We start from the raw sequence: 19,238 nt of genomic DNA, 5'->3' as shown, positions 1-19,238 counted from the left end.
TTCCTGCCCACGGGTCCTGTCTTTCTTGGTCGTCGGCTCCGGACCCCACGAGCCCCACAGTCACCCCAAAAACCTCATCAATCTTGCTGGCTCTGTCCTCTTCCTCCTTAAGGAGTTGTTTTTCTCTTTTTTTAAATAAGTTTCTTTATTATTATTATTTTTTTCAACGTTTATTTATTTTTGGGACAGAGAGAGACAGAGCACGAACGGGGGAGGGGCAGAGAGAGAGGGAGACACAGAATCGGAAACAGCCTCCAGGCTCTGAGCCATCAGCCCAGAGCCTGACGCGGGGCTCGAACTCACAGACCGTGAGATCGTGACCTGGCTGAAGTCGGACGCTTAACCGACTGCGCCACCCAGGCGCCCCAAGTTTCTTTATTTTTGAGAGAGACTGACAGCACGCTGGAGGGGCAGAGAGAGGGAGAGAGCATCCCAGGCAGGCTCCGCACTGCCCGCGCAGAGCCCGACTTCCGGGCTCGATCCCAGGAACTTGAGCTGAAATCAACCGACTGAGCCACCCAGGCGCCCCTCTTTAAGGAGTCTGAACACCAAACCAAATGGACCATGCTCCTGTCATACAGGAAGGCAGCCAGCCGCAGCCAGGGCAGGAAGAGTCCCATGGGTGTAGGGCAAGAGGTCACACGAGTGTCAGGTGTTGGACCCCTGTGGAGCTCCCACTACCAGCCCCCACCCCTGCCCATGATTGGACTTATAAAGGAGAAGAGACTTATCCGAGGTTGCAAGGTGGGTAGTGGCTCTTCCAGCCCTTCCCTAGTCTCTTTCTGCCCTTTGGAGTTAGACCTGTGGCCTCCATCCTTGGGGGGGGGGGGGGGTGCTTCTAGTCCCACCCCAGTGCTTATCACGGGGACATTGCCCTTGAGGCTGACACCACCAGGCCTGGAACCTCTTCCGGGGTGATGGGAGTTCAGGGCCAGGGAACCAAGGCGGGGGGGGGGGGGTGTCTCAGAGGGGGCCCAGGGACCAAGCTCATTTTGGAGCTGGTGACCTCCCACCCTACCTGATTCCCAGGGCCCACAAACACGCGGGGAGTGGCTGCTCAACTTCGGAGAAGTTTATTGCTGGGACCTGCAGAGGAGCTGCTGGAACATCTTCCCGAGGAGACGACCAGTTTCCAGCCTCGGGCCTGGCCGGGGCTGACGCTGGTGTCTGTGGGTGGCGGGAGCACCAGGTTGCAGGACGAGTGCTGTCTCCTGGGAGCTGGGTTGCTACAGGCAAGGGGAGCTGAGTGAGCGGCTGGGAAGGCCTGCCCTTGCTCCCCACGTGCCACAGGGGTGCTGTCAGGGCAGCGGGGACAGCGCCACCCCCTGGACGGCCCGGGCATCCTCCGGGACAGCCTGGGCCTCCTCCGGATCGGCCTGGACTCCCTCCTGGATGGCCTGGGCTCCCTCGTGGACGGCCTTCACCTCCTCCTGGAGGGTCTCTGCTTCCTCCTGGAGGCTCTTATATGACAAGTTCAGCTGGAACAAAAGGTTGCAGGGCCCAGAGGTGGGTACTGACCCCGGACAGGACTGCCTGAGGCCCGCTATGAGGCCCTCTAGCTGGGCTGGGAGGCAGGGAGGAGGGGGAGGCACAACGAAGAAAGGGGGTCCCGGGCTGAGGGGCTCACCAGCCTTTGCAGCTTCTCCCCCAGGGCCAGGTTGTCTGCTTGGATGGTGCTCAGTGACTCCCGAAGTCTAGAATGGAAAGGGACCCGCTTCAGCCCCCAGGCTCTTGTCCTAAGCAGCTTCCCCGCAGCGCCCAACACGCGTCTCCTGCCTGGGCTGTGTGACCTGGAAAGGCCACCTGGGAACGGGCTTTCACCAAGGGTCCTCCTGTCCTGGCAAAGCCATAGGTGGGGGCGGGTTCCTCTCCCCCCCAGTGACTCACAGCAGGAGACCCAGACCGAAACGAAGAGTGTGTCTTCCTCTTCTCCAGCAGAAGGGCCGGCTGCTCTGTCCCACAGGCTAGCCATCCCAGCCTGTTGGGCTGCAGCGGGGACCATGACAGAATTCTGCGTGGTTCCAGGCCAGCAAGAGGGTCGGCCCCGGAAGTAGCCCGGCCCGAGTGCTCTGGGTATGAATCAACGTGCCCACCCCTCAGATCTCTGCTATGGGAGCCCACGTGCAGCCCGGAGGGAATGTGTCCCCCTGCCCCACCCCCCAAACCTCTGTCTCCAGGCAGAGGTCTGACCCTGGCATCACCACGGAGGGCCAAGTGGCCGCGGAATTACACAGACTCCAGAGCCTGGCACCCAGAGAACAGAGCCCCACCCCCGTTGCTCCACAGACCAAACTGCTCCCTCAAGTTCTTGGACAGTTAAAGGTGGGGGTCCCCTTGCAGGCAGCCTTGCTGACCAGGCATGCGGGCACCCAGTTGCCCGATGGGAAAGAGCGGTCGCCTCCTGCACCTGTGGGGCAGGTTCCGCTCACACAGAAGGAGGGCACCGATGCTGGGGAGGGAGGGGACCTGCTGGCCAGTGAGGAGGTCATCCAGTGCAGAACGGTGAGCAGGCAGAAGAGGGGAAGGAGGAGGGGCACGCGAGGGTGCAAACCCACCGCTGTCAAGCCCAAGGCCCTGTCCCCCCACCCGCCCCCACCTGCCCCGGCCCGGCTCACCTCATGCAATCATTGTGCAAATGGCTGATTTCCTGTGAGGTCCGCCGAGCCCCCCAGTCTTCCTTGTCCAGGAACTGGTCCTCCTGGATCTCTGCGTCCCTGGGAAGAGTGCACAGCAAGGGTTGGACCAGAGGGTCTAGAGGCTGGGGGAGGGTCTGGGGAGGGGGGCTGGCCCAGGCCCAGGCCTGCGCATCCCAGGGCCGAGTCCTGGCCCAGGTCTGAATGTTAACAGAGAGAAGCACCCTCTGCCTCCCTCCCCTGCACACACTCACTCAGCCTTACCCCTCAGGGTCTTTGGACTCCTTGGGCTCCGCTGTGCTCAGGAGTATAAACAGGAATGTGACGGTAGGTTCTGGCTGCAAGTTCCGCGGTTGCTCTGAAGAAGACGGCTTTGGCAGAGAAGGTGCCATGGTGACTGAAGGGCAGGAGGCTGGCGGCCAGGGAGACTGGGTCCCCTCACACCGTAGAGCAAGACAGCGGGGCTGGTGGCCAGCAGTCCAGAGCTCCTCTCCGGCAGGGGAAGCATTTCTCCAGCCACCTGCCACCCTTCCTGCCACCCCTGCCGTCTGCCTTGGGAGGCCCTGGTGCTTCCTGTCACCTCTAAGACTGGCTCCCCGGAGACCTGAGGGTCTTCTGGCTCCTGCTTCTCAACAGGCTGCACCTCTGGCTTCACCACGGGTGTAGAGTGGGCTCTTCGTCTGCCCCTGAGAGACTGAAGGAGACAGAAGCCCGGTTGGTGAGGCACGTCCGCCATCCTGCTGGTCTCCCCCTTTCCAGCCTTGTCTGGTTTTCTTTTTTTAATTGTTTATATATTTTTGAGAGAGACAGACAGGGAGTTGGGGAGGGACAGAGAGAGAGGGAGGCACAGAATCCGAAAGCAGGCTCCAGGCTCTGAGCTGTCAGCCCAGAGCCTGATGCGGGGCTCGAACCCACGAACCGCAAGATCATGACCTGAGCCTAAATCGGACGCTTAACCGACGGAGCCACCCAGGCGCCCCTTGTCTGGTTTTCTTGACGTAGCCTCCTGTCTGGAGAGCCTCCACCACCAGTTCTGTCTAGCAAACCAGACCCCTCAAAGTTAGGATCACCACATTTAGCAAATAAAGCGCAAGGAAGGGTACCAGGGAAATTTGAATCTCAGATGAAACCGAATACTTTTTTTTTTTTAATTTTTTTTTTCAACGTTTATTTATTTTTGGGACAGGGAGAGACAGAGCATGAACGGGGGAGGGGCAGAGAGAGAGGGAGACACAGAATCGGAAACAGGCTCCAGGCTCCGAGCCATCAGCCCAGAGCCCGACGCGGGGCTCGAACTCACGGACCGCGAGATCGTGACCTGGCTGAAGTCGGCCGCTCAACCGACTGCGCCACCCAGGCGCCCCAAAAAGCGAATACTTTTGAAAGCGTAAGTATGGCCCACGCAGTGTTTGGGAAATACTTAGACTAAAAAATGATTCATGGTTTATCTGAAATTCAAATTTTACTAGGTGACCCACATTTTATCTGGCAACATGCTACATGCTGGTAATATTTTAGAAACCGAACCCTTGCAAATGCAAGGTATAGGGGGTGGGGGCGTGACGGGCACCCTGTTGAAAGGAATCCTATAGAAGCTTGTAAAAAAGTGGAGAATCCCTCCCATTTTGGACATAGAAATCATCTATCAATGAGACGCCGAGAAATAAATAGTGTGGCATTCAAGACCCTCTCTTATGTACACCCCTGTTTCCAACCCCCTTAATACGCCACTGTCCCTGAACAGGTCTCTGCTCAGACCGGCCAGGAGCCTCACTTCCCAACACCAGCCTGAGCTGCCCCCACTGCCACTCTTGCCCGTGTTGTTCACCCCTCTCCTGTTCCCTCCCTGCTCTGTAATCTGAGCTGAACCCCACTCTTTTCTCTGCTGAGCAGATGTACCTTCCCGGGACCCCCGTGGACAGGTTCACATCCCTGAGCCTAAATATGCATCTGTCTCTACGAAGTGATGTTACTAGCAGCTTCTCCCCAAGTGACAGGAAGTCTTTAAATATATATTTTTCAGTGTTTATTTTTGAGAGAGAGAGAGAGAGAGAGAGAGAGAGAGAGAGAGAGAATGCGATCGGGGGAGCACAGAGAGAGGGAGACGGGTTCTGTGCTGACAGCAGAGAGCCCGATGCGGGGCTCGAACTCACGAACCCTAAGATCATGATCTGAGCCGAAGTCGGATGCTCAACTGAATCACCCAGGCGCCCCCCGCCCCCAGGTGACAGAAAGTCTTCAGTCAATAGATGGAATTGTCGCCATTTTTCACTTTCAGATTTTCCAGAATCTTGCACCTCGGCTGGCCTAGTGATAGAGGACAATCCAATGAGAAGGCAAATAGTGACCTCCCGTGTGTCCTTCATACCGAGCTCCGTCTGGGCTTTTGACAGGCCCACGGGTCGTGGCAGGGATCCTATGTGAAGTCCTCTCTGCCGTACATTGAGCCTTTCCAGGTGGCCTAAAATATTATAATTCCTGTCCACATGATGTAAACAGAACCTTCGTGGCTGGCAATATCCTGCAGGAGTTCCTGTAACTCTCCAAAGTCATACCAGCGCTCCCAAGCGGGTAGCTCTGTCACTGGGTTTGATTTGTGTCCTGGGGGAAGTTGGCAGCGTGTAACAAGATCTACAAAACTAGCCGGGACCTTTGCCCCTGGTAAGGTTGCTTTGGTAATGAGGCTTAAAGACACGACTCCCATGGAAATAAAAAATAATTTACACAGAGTAGCCGATTTATACCAGAGAGCGAAACTGGAAGCAGCCTCAAGGGCCCAAGTATAAGAAAAGATCAGTAGGGGCGCCTGGGTGGCGCAGTCGGTTAAGCGTCCGACTTCAGCCAGGTCACGATCTCGCGGTCCGTGAGTTCGAGCCCCGCGTCGGGCTCTGGGCTGATGGCTCGGAGCCTGGAGCCTGTTTCCGATTCTGTGTCTCCCTCTCTCTCTGCCCCTCCCCCGTTCATGCTCTGTCTCTCTCTGTCCTAAAAATAAATAAAAAACGTTGAAAAAAAAATTTTTAAGAAAAGATCAGTAATCAGTGGCATGAACGTGACAGAACGCAGCTTACTCTGCAGTTAGTGGTCCCCAGTAAACTGTGACGAGCTGCTTCCTGTGGGACAGGTCTCGCAGGGTCCCGAGAGCACACAGATAGGTGGTCCGGTTCTGCTCAGGAAAAGCCCCCGGGGCTAGGGAAGGTCCCAGGTTCCCAGGTGAGCGCAGCACAGGGAGATGTGCCTTAAGAGAAGCCTGTAGACAGCCCCGGCCACGAAAGAAAGGAGCCACACATTTGGTTCAAAGCTCCAGCTAGATTCCGCCGTGAATGTGCTTGACTGTCCATACATAGGAAATGGGGTATCTTGGCACGGGGAGAGCAATCCAAAAAAGAAGGAGCGGCTTGCGCAGGCCGGTACTGAAGGGCACGCCCACCAGGGCACAGTGTGAGCCGGCCTGGGCTGTGGCCCCCAGGTGACAAGGAGGCATGGAGAGACCTTTGTGTGTCTGTGGGTCGTCTGGGCCGTAAGTAGGAGTGTGGGGGGGACGAGGAGACACGGGGAGTAGGAGTGTGGGGGGAAGCCAAGGGCCTTGGGAGTGGAGAGGCAGGCGCAACTGATCCCCTGCCAAGTGTCTACACTGTGTGGATACCGGGGAACAAGTGCAGGAGACGCTGTGACACCACAAAAGCAAGCCTCTCAATGGTCTGTACGAATGATTATCTTTTATCCCTTCGAGACCCTACTTTCCATTCTTTTGGGTGTTACACTCAGAAGTGGAGTTGTGTAAAGGGCTTTAAGCAAGGGAGAGACGGGCTATTTTTGTCTTCTAGGAAACGGAGTCTGGCCCCAGTGTGGAGTTTGGAAGTGAGAGGTTAAAAGGAACTAGACCTGCCAGGCCAGTGCTGTCCAATGGCCTTGGGACAGAGGGAGGCTGAGGTTAGGGCTGATGGGATGGGGCGAGGGCAAGCACAGAGTTGCAGATGACCCCCCAGGCCCCTTGACAGCAAAGAGCCCGACACGGGGCTTGAACTCACAGTGAGATCATGACCTGAGCTGAAGTTGGATGCTTAACCAACTGAGCCACCCAGGCACCTTGAATTTAAGGAGTTAAAGACCTTAATTTGTTCTAAGGGCCAGGAGGCAAGGACAAGTCTAAAGAGGAGCTGGAAGGGAGACTAGTTCGCGCCACAGGCCATCAAGCGGCACACGCGTCCCTGGGTGTCCTTGAGCCGGATGGGTGAACTGAACCTGTATCTTTGACTAGCCCCCAGGAGGCTCTGCCCCTACTGTCGTAGGGCATGGCGGCTGGGCCAATGTGAGAAGCTGGCTCCTTCGCAGGAGCCTCACAGGGGAACAGAGGCCGGCTTCTGTGAGGAGCGGGTCCCCAGGCACCGGGTGAAGCTCTTAGCAGCCCCACCTCTTTCCTCCTGGGACTGGAGGGGCTGGGGCTCCCTGGAGGCCCCCTTTCCAGGCAGTCCTGCCTTGAAGGGCCTGTTCTTGACTGGACAGAAAAAAACAAACGTGAGAGCAGAGCAGTGATCACGGGGCCACCAGAGGCCAGGCTGGTAGTCCCCTGCACAAGGGGACAACCCTGGTGACACAGGTCAAAGAAGGCTTGGCTTCCTGGGCCTCCCACCCTTGCCTCTGCCTCTATAAAAACAGCAGTCTACGAATGAGCAGAAACTTTGTAATCAAAAAAAATTTTTTTATTAAAACGACAACACAATTTCCCCTTAAACTCTAGTCTTAGTTTTTCAGGGACAGCGAGAATTTGCAACGATGCCATCAGCACAGCACCTGGCTACTCTCGACTCTGCTAAGACACTTCCCACGTGTTCCACCCCACCAGCCAGTGAGGACAAGAATTCTTTAGCTGTCGAGCTCTGGAGCGTCCGGGCCCGTCCGAGCAAGGGGGCTTGCTTGCAGGGTCTGACGAAGCACGAAGTGTTGAACAGGAAGCCCGGGATTCCCAGGCCTTTTGAGGGCTTTCACGGGTGCCCACCGGGCCCGCGTCGGATCATCGAGTACCCTAACCCAGCATGCGTGCATCTCCCCTCTACCTCCACGGCCCCGTAAACGTCAGAAGACGTATGGCAGAAATCGTGGGAGGGCAGCCTCTGAGAGCATGCTCTTTACCAGCACTGAACCAAGAGAAGCAGGGGAGCAGGGCTCCCCAGAAACAATGAGACAACACACCCACGCTCGCGCGCCCCATCTGCTCCTAACATCTCGTCAGGCAGTGTTCTCGTGTGAGCAGACACTAAGGAAGCTAAAACTGCCTCTGACCCTTGTCCCTTTCTGGCAGGTGAAAAGGCACCTCCTAGAACTTTATGGGTGTAGCTGCAAAACGCTAGTGGGACTAGGATTCGGATTGCTTGACCCTGTTTTCCCTCTACAGTGGAGTAGACTCTGCATTTTATTTTGTAAGAAATAGGCTAAGCGACGATAAGGGCACCTCCCACCACAGCCCCTTCCCAGCCCTGTGCAGGCGTCCCCCAGAGGCCCGGGCCTCAGTTCCTGTGGCACCTAATGGCCACACCGAAAAACGCACCCTGCTGGCCCCCAGCAGCCTGGCATTTAACTGAACAATCTCAGCAGCAGAGCAGACCTACAGAACAGCTTTCATAGTAAGAGCTGTGGTCTCAGACCCAACCGAAGCTTCCCTCCCTCCTTCACAATGTAAAACTCTACAGTGTCCAGCTTCTTCCTCAGAATTCTCTCCTGGACCATCTACAGAATCTGAGAGGGAGCCCAAGCTTCTTGACGCAGATGGGCTCGTGGCCGGGAACCAAACCCCCAGGAGAAGACGATGCAGGGTGGGGGGGATGCCTGAGGCTTGGTGCGGCTGATGCAGAGCAGCCTCAATCCCCTACGGCGGCCCAGGTCCTCTCTCACCTGCAACCCCAGCCTTTCACCTCCTCTGGCTGTGCCAGTAATCTCTACTCCCTGGTGTGGAAACTGGCTGGACTCCCCTGGGAGGGAAGGAGAGGCCGGTGGGTCAGAATAGACATGGGACAGCAGTACGTTTCCTGAGATGCTGTTGCCGCTACACAAGCTTTCAGAGGAGGACAGGCTTTGTGTGGTGACGGCACATGCACAGGTAACAAAACCAGGGGAGGGGACCCCAAGTGTCTTCTCTGCAGGGAGGAGGAGCTATGTACAAGGGAGGGGAGAATACGGCCCCCACGACATCTTATTCAACCAGGAGATCAAACTGCTCAGCAGCTTCGAACTCGGCATTCATGGCTGCAGCCCATTCATCCAGCTCTGATTTCTAGAGGAAGAGAAATGGGGGGTGGGGGTGGGGGTGAAGGAGGGGACAGGTGAGTGAGGAAAGGGGCACGTTGGCCAGGGCATTTCTACCCATACCCTGCAGATGCTGAGCCCCGGGCCAGCCTGAGTCCCGGCATGTCTCCCAGTGTGTCCCGTGTGCCAGCAGAGGAAATGCCCTGCCCCTCACTCACCAGGATCTCCGGAACCTTCTTTTTCTTTCGTTTCTCTTTCGCAGCAGGTGGAGAGATTCCAGGGAGAGTGGTATCTGGGGCCCAGGGCTTCACAGGGACCCTGGGGACTTCGGTTAACTTTGAACACCTCACAGGTGAGACTCTGGCCAAGTCTTCTGACCCCAGCAGGCCCTCGAAGCCAAAGCAAGACCGGCGGCCTGGGGTGGAGGTGGAGGCAGAGCCGAGGGTCTCCAGCCGGCTGTAGGATCGCCTGACTTTCTTAGACATTTCCAAGTCTCTGGCGTCCAGGTCTTCCCTGGAGTTGGACTCGACATTCAGGGGGCACAGCACAGGAGTAGGGGTGGGGGTGATGGGGACACTGCTTGTCTTGAAGGGCTCCTCTCTAGCAGGCTCCTTGCTAGAAGGGTTGTTTTCCTTCTCCAAGAAAAAAGCAATCTGTACCAGGGCAGAAGAGAGAACAACTCCTTGTTACTTAGCTGTTATTACTCACTTCCAGAAAGGTCCGAGGAGATTCAGTGTGGAAAGACGCATAGAACACTTATAAAGGAAAAGACAGGACAAGCAACAAATCAGACCTTGAGACAAATTTGGGAAGGGGAAGAACAATCTGCCATCGCTTCTGAGTGCACTTCTGCAACGCAAGAGGACTTATCACCACTTGGTGTTGTCGGCTCCGTCTCCAAACAACACGTGACCAGAAGCTGGCCAACCTCTACTGATGCAGGCGTCCATCACGGGTCGTCCTGACCAGTGCAGTAACCTCTTGACCTCTCTTCCTGCTTCTGCCTGTGCCCTCTGTGGTCTATATGTCACACAGCTGGCAAGAGTTTTCCTAAAATGTGCATCCAGTCAGTAAGTACCTATTGGTCACGGGCCCCGTTCCAGGCCCCGTTCTAGGCCCTGGGAGAACAGAGAAAACCCGGTCTCCATGGGGCTTCCGTTCCCGTGGGAGGAAGACAGAGCTAACGAACAGGGAAAAATCATGTAGCACGTCAGAGGTACTAAGCGCTTCGGAAAAAAAAAACAGGACAAGATAGGACTGGGGGTGGGTTGGAATTTTAAGTAGGTGGAGCCTGCTTGGAATTCTCTCTGCCCCTCTCCTGCTTCAAAATAAAGAAATAAACTTAACACAATCAAGAGAGAAAAAAAAGAGAGGTCCACGCGTTGGCTCCTTAAAAATTCTATTCTCAGCTCAAACGCGGCTTCCTCAGAGAAGGTATTTCTTACCATAGAGCAGAGACCAGCCCCTCCTACCACTGCTATTTACTGCTGCCACCCTGACCTATCTCGTCCGGCAGCCACCACTCTCAGATTTTGGCTTGTTCACTGGTCAACCATCACCCCAGCTGGAATATGAGGTTCTTGACAGCAAGGGGTCTTCGTCCGTCTGGGTGACCCTGCCTACGTCCAGCACCTTCCGCAAAGCCCTCTGCGTGCAGCAGGCATTCCATAAATGCTCAGTGAACAAATGTACACAAAATTCCACACTGAGCTTTCTGGCAGCCAAGACAAGGTAGGAAACAGGACAAATTCCGCCACTCTTGTGGTCTAACAGAAGTATGTTGGTTATCAAGAGAGACACTTCCTAGCTACAAGCACTAGAAATCTGCCCCAGGAGTCTTAGTAAAGGGGATGCTGAATATGGGTGCCTGGGTGGCTCAGTCAGTTAAGCACTTGACTCTTATTTAATGTTTATTATTGAGAGAGAGAGAGAGAGAGAGAGAGAGAGAGAGAGAGAGAGAGCAAGCGCATGAGCACGCGAGTAGAGCCAAAGCAGGCTCCAGGCTCCAAGCTGTCAGCACAGAGCCCAACGCTGGGCTTGAACCCACAAGCCACGAGATCATGACCTAAGGTGAAGTCAGACGCTCAACCGACTGGGCCACTCAGGCGCCCTGCATCCGACTCTTGATTTCAGCTCAGGTCATGATCTCATGGTTGGTGAGATCAAGCCCTGCTTTGGGCTCCACGCTGTCAGCACAGAGCGTGCTTGAGATTCTTGTGCGTGCGTGCTCTCCCCCCCTCTCTCTCCCCGCTTCTCTCTCTGCCTCTCCCCCACTTGCACTGTCTCTCAAATAAACTGAAAAAAAGGGGGGATGCTGAACAAAATGGGGGTCACCCTAGACTACTTCCTCCTCATCCCCTACAGCCAAACAACCGTCCAAATCCTTGCAGTTTTGATCAGTATATCATCAACCTATCATTCAACCAACAAGAATGAGGGATTACCACGGGGAGGCAGAAGTCCCCGCCCTCAAGACCACACGCAAATATTCTCAGGTATCTGTAAGGCCTAACGAGAACTACGAAGAGAAACGCAACAGCGACAGGGTGCAAGTGGTCAGGGAAGGCTTCCAGGAGGTGTCCTTTAAGCCGAGTCCTATGTGATGGGATGGTCACGTGGTGAGCCGAGGGGCAGAGCATCACTTTGCCCTTCCCTTCCTTCAGGCCCCCACCATGTCACTTCAGTCAAGTCCTCCTACCTGGCCTCGGGTCCCCAGCAGCAGGCTTTTTCCAACCCGGTCTCCACCCAGACCCAAGAGGGATTTTTCTGAAACACGCCAGCATGCCTCGGGGACTACCGACTCCCCAAAGGCTCCTGCGGTGCCAAGGATGGAGCCCAAGCTCCCGAGTGTGGCTTTCATGCTTCAGGAACTGCTCTGTCTTAGCCTGTTCCATCCCCTAACAAGATCACCAAAGGCACACTGAGCAAGCTGCCCTTCTGCACGCCTCGGGATTTTGTGAATTAAGAGGTCGCGGCAAACACAGCTTCCTGTGCCCAAACACTACTGTCTTTAAAGACTCAGTTGAAACCTTCCTTCTTCTGTGACACAATCGCAGGGACAGCTAGTCTGGGTTAGGTGCCTTCCTGACCTCTAGTACTTTTCTTATTGCAGTTCTCAGCACACTAGGCTACTATCGCTTGCTCATCGGTCTTTCTCCCCACTTGACTGGGGGTTCCATGTGCTCCTAAAAGGCAGCTAGCGTTTTCCACTTATTGTCTCCCCAGGCACAGGTTTTCTGTTAATGAAACACCCTTAGTAACTCCTGCTAAACCAGTACAAATGCTGTACGTTTCTCTTACAACAACCAGTACTCACAAACAGAGCAGACAGACTGGAAAGGAGGAGGAAGAGTTGGGACACAGCTCAGTTCTTCAAGGAAAACAATATAGACTATTAGAACGCCACAAGACCACAACGTATTATTAAGTCCACAGGGAGTGCGCAAAACGGGCGATGTATGTAGGTTTCCAAAGGCAACCTGTTTCCAAATACAGATGGTTCCCAACTTACTGATGGTCGGACTCAAAATTCTTCAACCTTATTACCGTGCAAAACTGATATACATTCAGCAGAGATCACATTTCACATTTTGATCTTTTCCCAGGCTAGTGATACGGGGTAAGATACTCTCTCGTCAGGCAGTTCCCGATACGCGATCACGGAGGGTAAACAATGGATAGAACGTACAACCATCCCATTGTTCGCTTTCATACAGAACTCAAGAAATTAAATGGTATCCAACTCTTTGTTATAAATAGGCTTTGCGTTAGATGGTTTACCCAACGGCGCGCTAACGTAAGTGTTCTGAGCCCGTTTAAGGCAAGCTTCGCCAAACTATGACGTTCAAAGGATTACGTGTATGAAATGCATTTCTGGCTTAGGATATTTTCAACTTACGATAGGTTTATTAGGATGTAACCCCGTCCTAACGGGAGGAAGATCTGTACCTCAAAACAGTTACCTGGGCAGATGGGAGCAGCCAGTATGCCCTGCCCCATTTCTAGAGTGCTCCCCACTCAACTAAGCAGATGAAAATGAACTCACCCTTGGGCTCCTTCGAGGCGTGTGCACAGATGGGGTCTGTGGAGACAGTAATAACTGATCACTTAGCCACCCCCAATTTTGGCTCCCAACCCACAACCCTTCTGTTAGCCCTCACCTTTACGGTATGGGCGACGATCTTCTTCAAAACGATGGGCTTTCTGACAGGAGCCGCAGGGGATGCCTGGAAAAGAGGAGTGAACATGAACTACACATTACTCCACCGGCCTCCGAGGCAGAAACTGAGGAATCCCGGGCTCACCTTGGGCCAGATTTCAGGGAGGGTGCTGGGGAGATCAGGGCCTGATTTCCGCTGGGACCTCCGCGGAGACTGAGTAGAAGACGGGGTCCTGGGCCCTGGGAAGAGAAAAAAGTTAGGAGGTAGGGGAGGGCTCTAAACCTCAGAGTCTAGAGAACAAGTTCAGGAGAGGGCGAGAGAAAGTTCCCAAACAAGCCCTTTGGGGCTTCTTCCCGGGAAGGAGCCTCCTAGAGCGGTGGGGGAGGGCCTTCCTCACGGGGCTCCGTCCCTCAAACGGCTCGGCCCCAGGCTCCCGCGCGTCTTCCGCTCACCGGAGCGTTGGGCGGCCCCTCCGGACCGCGTTCGCCTCTCGGACATATTAGCCTTGGTCTCGATCTCCGCCACGGTCTCCGCCGCCAGGGCTCGCGCCAACCCGGAGGGCCGACGGAGACAGAAACGTTCGAATTACCCGCCTGGCTGGGAGGAAGCGGAAGTGACGCAAGGGGGGAGGGCCGCCGTGCTCAGTTTTCACCTCTTCAGCCGTCTTCACGTCTAGCGTCAGCAGGGGCGGGGCCAGTGGCACGCTAGCGTCATCAGAGCGCGCCGCACCCGGAAGAGACGTGGCAGCGGAGGGATAATCAGAGCGGTCCGGGGTAGAGAGCGCAGAGCTCGGCTGAGCGCGGTGTCTGTCCTTCCGCGCCTCGGGCCAGCTCTCGCGCCTGTCGGGACCGGTGCGGCGGTCGTTCGGGAACACGAAGAGCGGGGTCTGTATTGAACGTGGGGGCGGGGCTTGGAGGGGGTGGGGCTCAGGCGGAGCCCCTGGGGGCGGGGCTGCTGGTATCGGAGAGACGCTGATGGAGGGACGTGGCGGGGGGCGGGATCCAGGAGGAATGGGGGGTCACTAGAGGCGGGATTTGTTCAGGGGGCGTGGCCAGGGATGTAGCGGGGCAGTGGGCAGGAATTGGGGGTTGGGGCGATAATGAGAGGTGTCTAGAGGAGTTCAGAGTGGAAGCCATCTGGGCTTGTGATTCGTAGTGGAGGACAACAGAATTCTCTGTTAACTCAGACTCCTTTCTCAGAGTCGAATATGGGACTTTGCAAGTGCCCCAAGAGGAAGGTGACCAATCTGTTCTGCTTCGAACACCGGGTCAACGTCTGCGAGCACTGCCTGGTAGCCAATCACGCCAAGGTGCGTCCTTCATGGGAGCCGCTGAGCAGGGCACTGGGTGGGCAGGCAGTATTGGTTTTCTCCAAATCTCTGAAGGGCCTGGGCTGGAATGGAAGCTCCAGGAGGGGAGGAACTTGGTTTATTTTGTTCTCGGCTCTATCCCCAGCCCTTAAGACAGACTCTAGCACACTGTGGGCTCAATAAATGTTTATTGATTGGACAAAAGAAAAGATGATTCTCCTTTGTGATGAGAGACCAGCAGCTGGGCCTTGAGAAGATGGGCCCCAGTTGTGACCTCTCTCTCCCTCTGCAGTGCATTGTCCAGTCCTATCTGCAGTGGCTCCAAGATAGCGACTACAATCCAAATTGCCGACTGTGCAACATACCCTTGGCCAACCGGGAGACGACCCGCCTCGTCTGTTATGGTGAGGCCTGAGCACCTTGGGAGGGATCAGGACAGGCCCAGCTTGGTGACCAGTTTCCAGGGCCTCTCTAAGCAGCAGGGCAATGGAAACCACCCCCTCCCAAGCTTGGGAGGCTGGAGCCCAAAATTCTAGCCCTGCTACATTATTTACCTGCTATGCGAGCTCAGACAAGTCATTTTCCCTTTCTAGACCTCAGTGTTTTGCCCTAAAAATTAAAGCTCCTAGGTTTTTTTTTTTTGTTTCTCGTTTTTTAAGTTTATTCATTCTGAGAGAGAGAGAGCGCGCGAGAGTGGGGAAGTGACAGAGAGGGAGAGGAGAATCCCAGGCGGGCTCCACACTGATGTCCCCCAATTCGGGGCTCGAACTCACGAACCCGTGAGGTCATGATCTGAGCCAGGGTCAAGAGCTGGACGCTTAACCGACTGAGCCACCCAGGCGCCCCTAAAGCTCTTCGTTGCTTACCTGCCCGTTTTGAGGATTGAAGGAGAGTCGATCAAACTTGTGGTTATCATCATGACTGTGGGCAGTAGCTGGCTGGACCAACAGTGAGCTGAAGGGAGAGAGGAAGGGAGTTTCCCACAGTAAATCAGCAAAAAGAAGTCAGCAGTCACATGTGTCGTGACCTTGACCTGACTGCGGTGTAGGAGTCTTAGTTCCACTTTTTTGAAGGAGCGAGTGCAAGAGAGCTCCGTGTATGTATTTCTCGTTGTGTGTATGTGTGTATCTATATCCATGAATTTAACGTGGGTTATGTTTTTACATGTGTTAACGGGTTCCTTAGTACTTGGGGACGAGTAAACGGGTAAATCGTGTGAACATATGAACACAGGTGCGTTGTGGGGTCGCAGGAGTATGTGTGGGTGACAGTGCTTGAATTTTAACAAACGTGAATGTATAGATGTGTACATGTGCGAGTCAGTGTGCCCACGAGTACAGATACAGGGGACGGTACTTGTGTTTGACTGTAGGTGTACAAGCGCGCGTACGTTTGTGTCCGTGGGTGTGTGCATGCATCCCTGTGCCTGTGTGTGTTTAGGAACTTTTTCTGAAACTGTTCTTGATTAGCTGTTAGCCCGAGGATCTTGTGTTGAGTGCAGGTTCAGAGAGGACTCACTTTAAGGGTCGCTGGCATCTTCTTCCCACCCTGGTGGGCTTCTCCCTCCTAGTGGGCTGGGGATCTTGGTAGCATCTACCTTGACTGGGTCAGTGGTGACCAAGAAGGCTCAAGTCTTAGGGGACACTGCTGAAATGGACCTAAGTGAGGACAGGAAGGCTGCAGGCTTAGGTGTATGTGCGCCTATGTCCCTAGAGCAGGCTGGGGGCTGTTGCTGGGCTAGGGGTCCTAAGTGTCTTCTTCCTCTTACCTCTCCTCCCCTGTCTCATGGGCCCTAAGACCTCTTCCACTGGGCTTGCCTCAACGAACGTGCCGCCCAGCTACCCCGAAACACAGCGCCTGCTGGCTACCAGTGCCCCAGCTGCAGTGGCCCCATCTTCCCCCCGACCAACCTGGCTGGCCCTGTGGCTTCTGCACTGAGAGAGAAGCTGGCCACGGTCAACTGGGCCCGAGCAGGACTGGGCCTTCCTCTGGTGAGAATCTGTCTGTCTGTCTGACCATCTGCCCTGGGTGCCACCTGGGCCAGATGGGTGGGGAGGGACATAATTAGGCAGGCCGATGACACAGGCTCCTTCCTCCAGATCGATGAAGTGGTGAGCCCGGAACCCGAGCCCGTCAACACCTCTGACTTCTCCGACTGGTCTAGTTTTAATGGTAAGCGGTGGCCCGCACTGCCTTTGGGGGCCCTCGCCACCCTGTTCTGCTGACAGCTCTCTTCTTGCCATAGCCGGTGGTGCCCCAGAACGAGAGGAGATTGCCAGCGCTTCCGCCGCCCCAGCCTTCTACAGCCAAGTCCCCCGGCCCCCCGCTTCCCCGAGCCGGCCCGAGCAGCACACGGTGATCCACATGGGCAGCCCTGAGCCCTTGACTCACGGTGAGCCGGGGCACTGTCCAGTCTAGAGGAAGATAGAAAGGGAGTGGGCTGGCTTGTAAGGAGCTCAGGGTTCCAGAGTCCTCCCGGGGGGGCCCTCCCCTCTCATTCTTACATGGCCATCACCTCCCCACGATTCTGAGACATTCTGTCAGGCTGAGAGGGCAAGGAGCTCCTGCCCTCCCCACCCCCCACCCTGCTGCAGGCCAGTTTCTCTGAGCCTGTGGATACCGGTGGCTCTGCCCCTGCAGCCTCAGCCCCGAGGAAGGTGTATGACACGCGGGACGATGACCGCTCACCAGGCCTCCACGGGGATTGTGATGATGACAAGTACCGTCGCCGGCCTGCCCTGGGCTGGCTGGCCCAGCTGCTCAGGTACACAGGGTCAGGTGGGGCAGCATGGCAGGAAGGGGGAAGGGAGGAAGTGAGAGCCAGAGGCCCTGGGCGTGATGGTTTCATGACAGAAGGGGCCTGTTCTGGGCAGTGACACCTCGTGTTGGGCTGTGCAGGGAGGCCGCAGCTTGGCAGTAGGAGTCTTGGGTCTGCTCTACTCGCGGGCTGTTTCCTTGCCCGTTAGGTATCTGGGGCTTGAACTTGGGCTCTTTGAGGCCTCTTCCTGCTCTGGCACCACCTGACCTTAGTGACTCTACCATGCCTGACACATTCCAGTTTCCAGAACAAGTTGTTGCCTCAGCTGGTTTGAGCTGCACAGTCACCTGTGTAACGGGCAGGTGCAGGGTTGACCCTGCACGCATGAAGAAACAAAGCTCAGGAATGGTGGCCCTAGGGCCAGAAGACAAGTGTTGTGACTGGGGTTCCTCTCCGGGCTGAGGGGCCGTCAGGGAGCGGGGACCTGACCTGACTTTCCCCTCGTCCCCCTAGGAGCCGGGCTGGGTCTCGTAAGCGGCCGCTGACCCTGCTCCAGCGGGCAGGGCTGCTGCTGCTCCTGGGGCTTCTGGGCTTCCTGGCTCTCCTTGCCCTCATGTCTCGCCTGGGCCGAGCTGCAGCCGACAGCGATCCCAACTTGGACCCGCTCATGAACCCTCACATCCGTGTGGGACCCTCCTGAGCCTTTGCTTGGAGTTGGGCCAGCCTAGGACCTGGGGGCCTGAGGTGGGGAGGTCTGGGGGCTTTTTTTCTCCGCTCCTCTTCTTCAAGCTTGAGACACTAAGATCCCAGGCCCAGCCAAGTCCACTAGAGTGGCTGCTGGCTGGGCTTGGGGCCCCTGCAGTTCAAACGTTTGTCTTGACCTGCTTACCCTGGGTCTCCAGCCTCCCACCCTCCTCCCCACAAAGGAGATGACAGGTGGAAATAAATGACAGACTTTATTAAAACACCGAAGCCTCCTTTTCCTTCCCCCTTCTCGGCCCGGTCCTCTGGCCTCAGTGACTCTCCTCCCGGTATTGGATGGCCAGAAACTCCAGAGACAGGCGGTTGAAGAACATGGCTCCATTTAGCACTGGGCAGAGGAGAGAGCCCCCATCAGCATTCCCTGCCTGCTCTTTGCCAGGTCTCAGGGATCCAAAGCTCCCCTTCCCCCTTAGCCCAGCCCCCACCCCCACTCACTCAGGATGGTCAGGGAAAAGCACCGAAGAAACTTGTTATCTGTCATCTCAGCGTAGAGTGACCCCATGGCGGCCCAGCAGATGCCGATCACCTGGGAGAACTGTAGGCCCCATCCGGTGGGAGAGTGGCCCCCTGAGACAACAGCGGGGTTTCCATCAGCCCCTGGACCTCCCCCGACCACGCCCTTGAGCCCCGGCCCCGGTCTACCATCAGGACAACCGTGTAGTGGAAGCTCATGCGGTCGTAGTGGTGGGTGACACAGAAGTTGTGCACGTCGCTGGCAAAGACACTCAGGTGTACAAGGAAGAGCATCAGTGAGGCCACAGTGAGCATCATGCCTTCTGGAAAGAAGAGCACAGCCAGCCGGTCCCGCCACCGCATCCTGGCGGCAGCGTAGACTCCAGTCAGACGGCGGAGTTGAGCAAGCCGACACTGTCCAGGAGAAGCAGCTGGCCCTTCTCTTTCTAGAGTGCACAGTTTGGAATAGCGGTGGGGTTCCAGGGCCACAAGGACATTGGAGGGGACAAGATTCTAGAATCCAGGCTGGTTCCAGCCAATAGAGGAGTGGTTCATGAGGGGCCAGGGGAGCTCCCAAATTAAGGGAGGTTGGAGGGTGACAGGTGCAGGCCAGCAGGAGCCTGTTGGCTTCATTGGGTTGATGAAGGGACAGCGTCCTGTATCATCTTGCCCACACACCGTGTACGCTTCTGCGTACCTTCTCGCTGAGTCCCCTCGACAGTGCCACAGAGGAGGCAGTGTGGGTACTTGTACAGAGCCGGGGCTCGGAACGGCGGAAGGGCATGTCGCAGGTCCACAGCAAGTCTTCGGCCAACAAGAGACTAGGCCCCAGAAGGGTAGCCGGAGGGCATTCCCAGGTAAGGAGGCCTGGGCTGAATTGCAAGCCCCAAGTATCTGCTCCATCCCCTAATGGGGAGGAACGA

The 19,238-nt window shown here is 56.0% G+C and overlaps 3 protein-coding genes across 4 annotated transcripts; 1 reads left to right on the top strand and 2 right to left on the bottom strand.

Annotated features, from left to right (window-relative positions):
• Positions 1-7,311: 7,311 nt before the first annotated feature.
• Positions 7,312-13,646, bottom strand: CDCA5 (cell division cycle associated 5). Its single transcript, XM_025915497.2, has 6 exons — positions 13,486-13,646; positions 13,178-13,272; positions 13,034-13,099; positions 12,919-12,954; positions 9,092-9,526; positions 7,312-8,901 (listed from the first exon to the last, which is right to left on the bottom strand). Exons 1-6 carry the CDS (start codon positions 13,529-13,531, stop codon positions 8,821-8,823), a joined length of 759 nt encoding a protein of 252 aa, XP_025771282.2. The 5' UTR covers positions 13,532-13,646; the 3' UTR covers positions 7,312-8,820.
• Positions 13,647-13,743: 97 nt separating this feature from the next.
• Positions 13,744-18,067, top strand: ZFPL1 (zinc finger protein like 1). The gene is made up of 8 exons (XM_025915494.2): positions 13,744-13,917; positions 14,233-14,342; positions 14,635-14,746; positions 16,140-16,333; positions 16,442-16,514; positions 16,588-16,734; positions 16,983-17,106; positions 17,614-18,067. Exons 2-8 carry the CDS (start codon positions 14,241-14,243, stop codon positions 17,798-17,800), a joined length of 939 nt encoding a protein of 312 aa, XP_025771279.1. The 5' UTR covers positions 13,744-13,917; positions 14,233-14,240; the 3' UTR covers positions 17,801-18,067.
• Positions 18,038-18,768, bottom strand: CATSPERH (catsper channel auxiliary subunit eta). Of its 2 annotated transcripts, none has more exons than XM_025915501.2 (3): positions 18,505-18,768; positions 18,298-18,397; positions 18,038-18,190 (listed from the first exon to the last, which is right to left on the bottom strand). In XM_025915501.2, exons 1-3 carry the CDS (start codon positions 18,676-18,678, stop codon positions 18,114-18,116), a joined length of 351 nt encoding a protein of 116 aa, XP_025771286.1. In that variant the 5' UTR covers positions 18,679-18,768; the 3' UTR covers positions 18,038-18,113. The 2 variants fall into 2 exon arrangements, with proteins under 2 accessions (XP_025771286.1, XP_086533085.1); XM_086676959.1 differs by having other exon boundaries at positions 18,517-18,768.
• Positions 18,769-19,238: the final 470 nt, after the last annotated feature.

Source organism: Puma concolor, chromosome D1, assembly GCF_028749965.1.
Source record: "Puma concolor isolate L17-30 chromosome D1, mPumCon1.1.hap2, whole genome shotgun sequence".
NCBI lineage: Eukaryota > Metazoa > Chordata > Mammalia > Carnivora > Felidae > Puma > Puma concolor.
The sequence above is the reverse complement of the archived record's forward strand: the minus strand, read 5'-3'. Positions and strand labels throughout refer to the sequence as shown.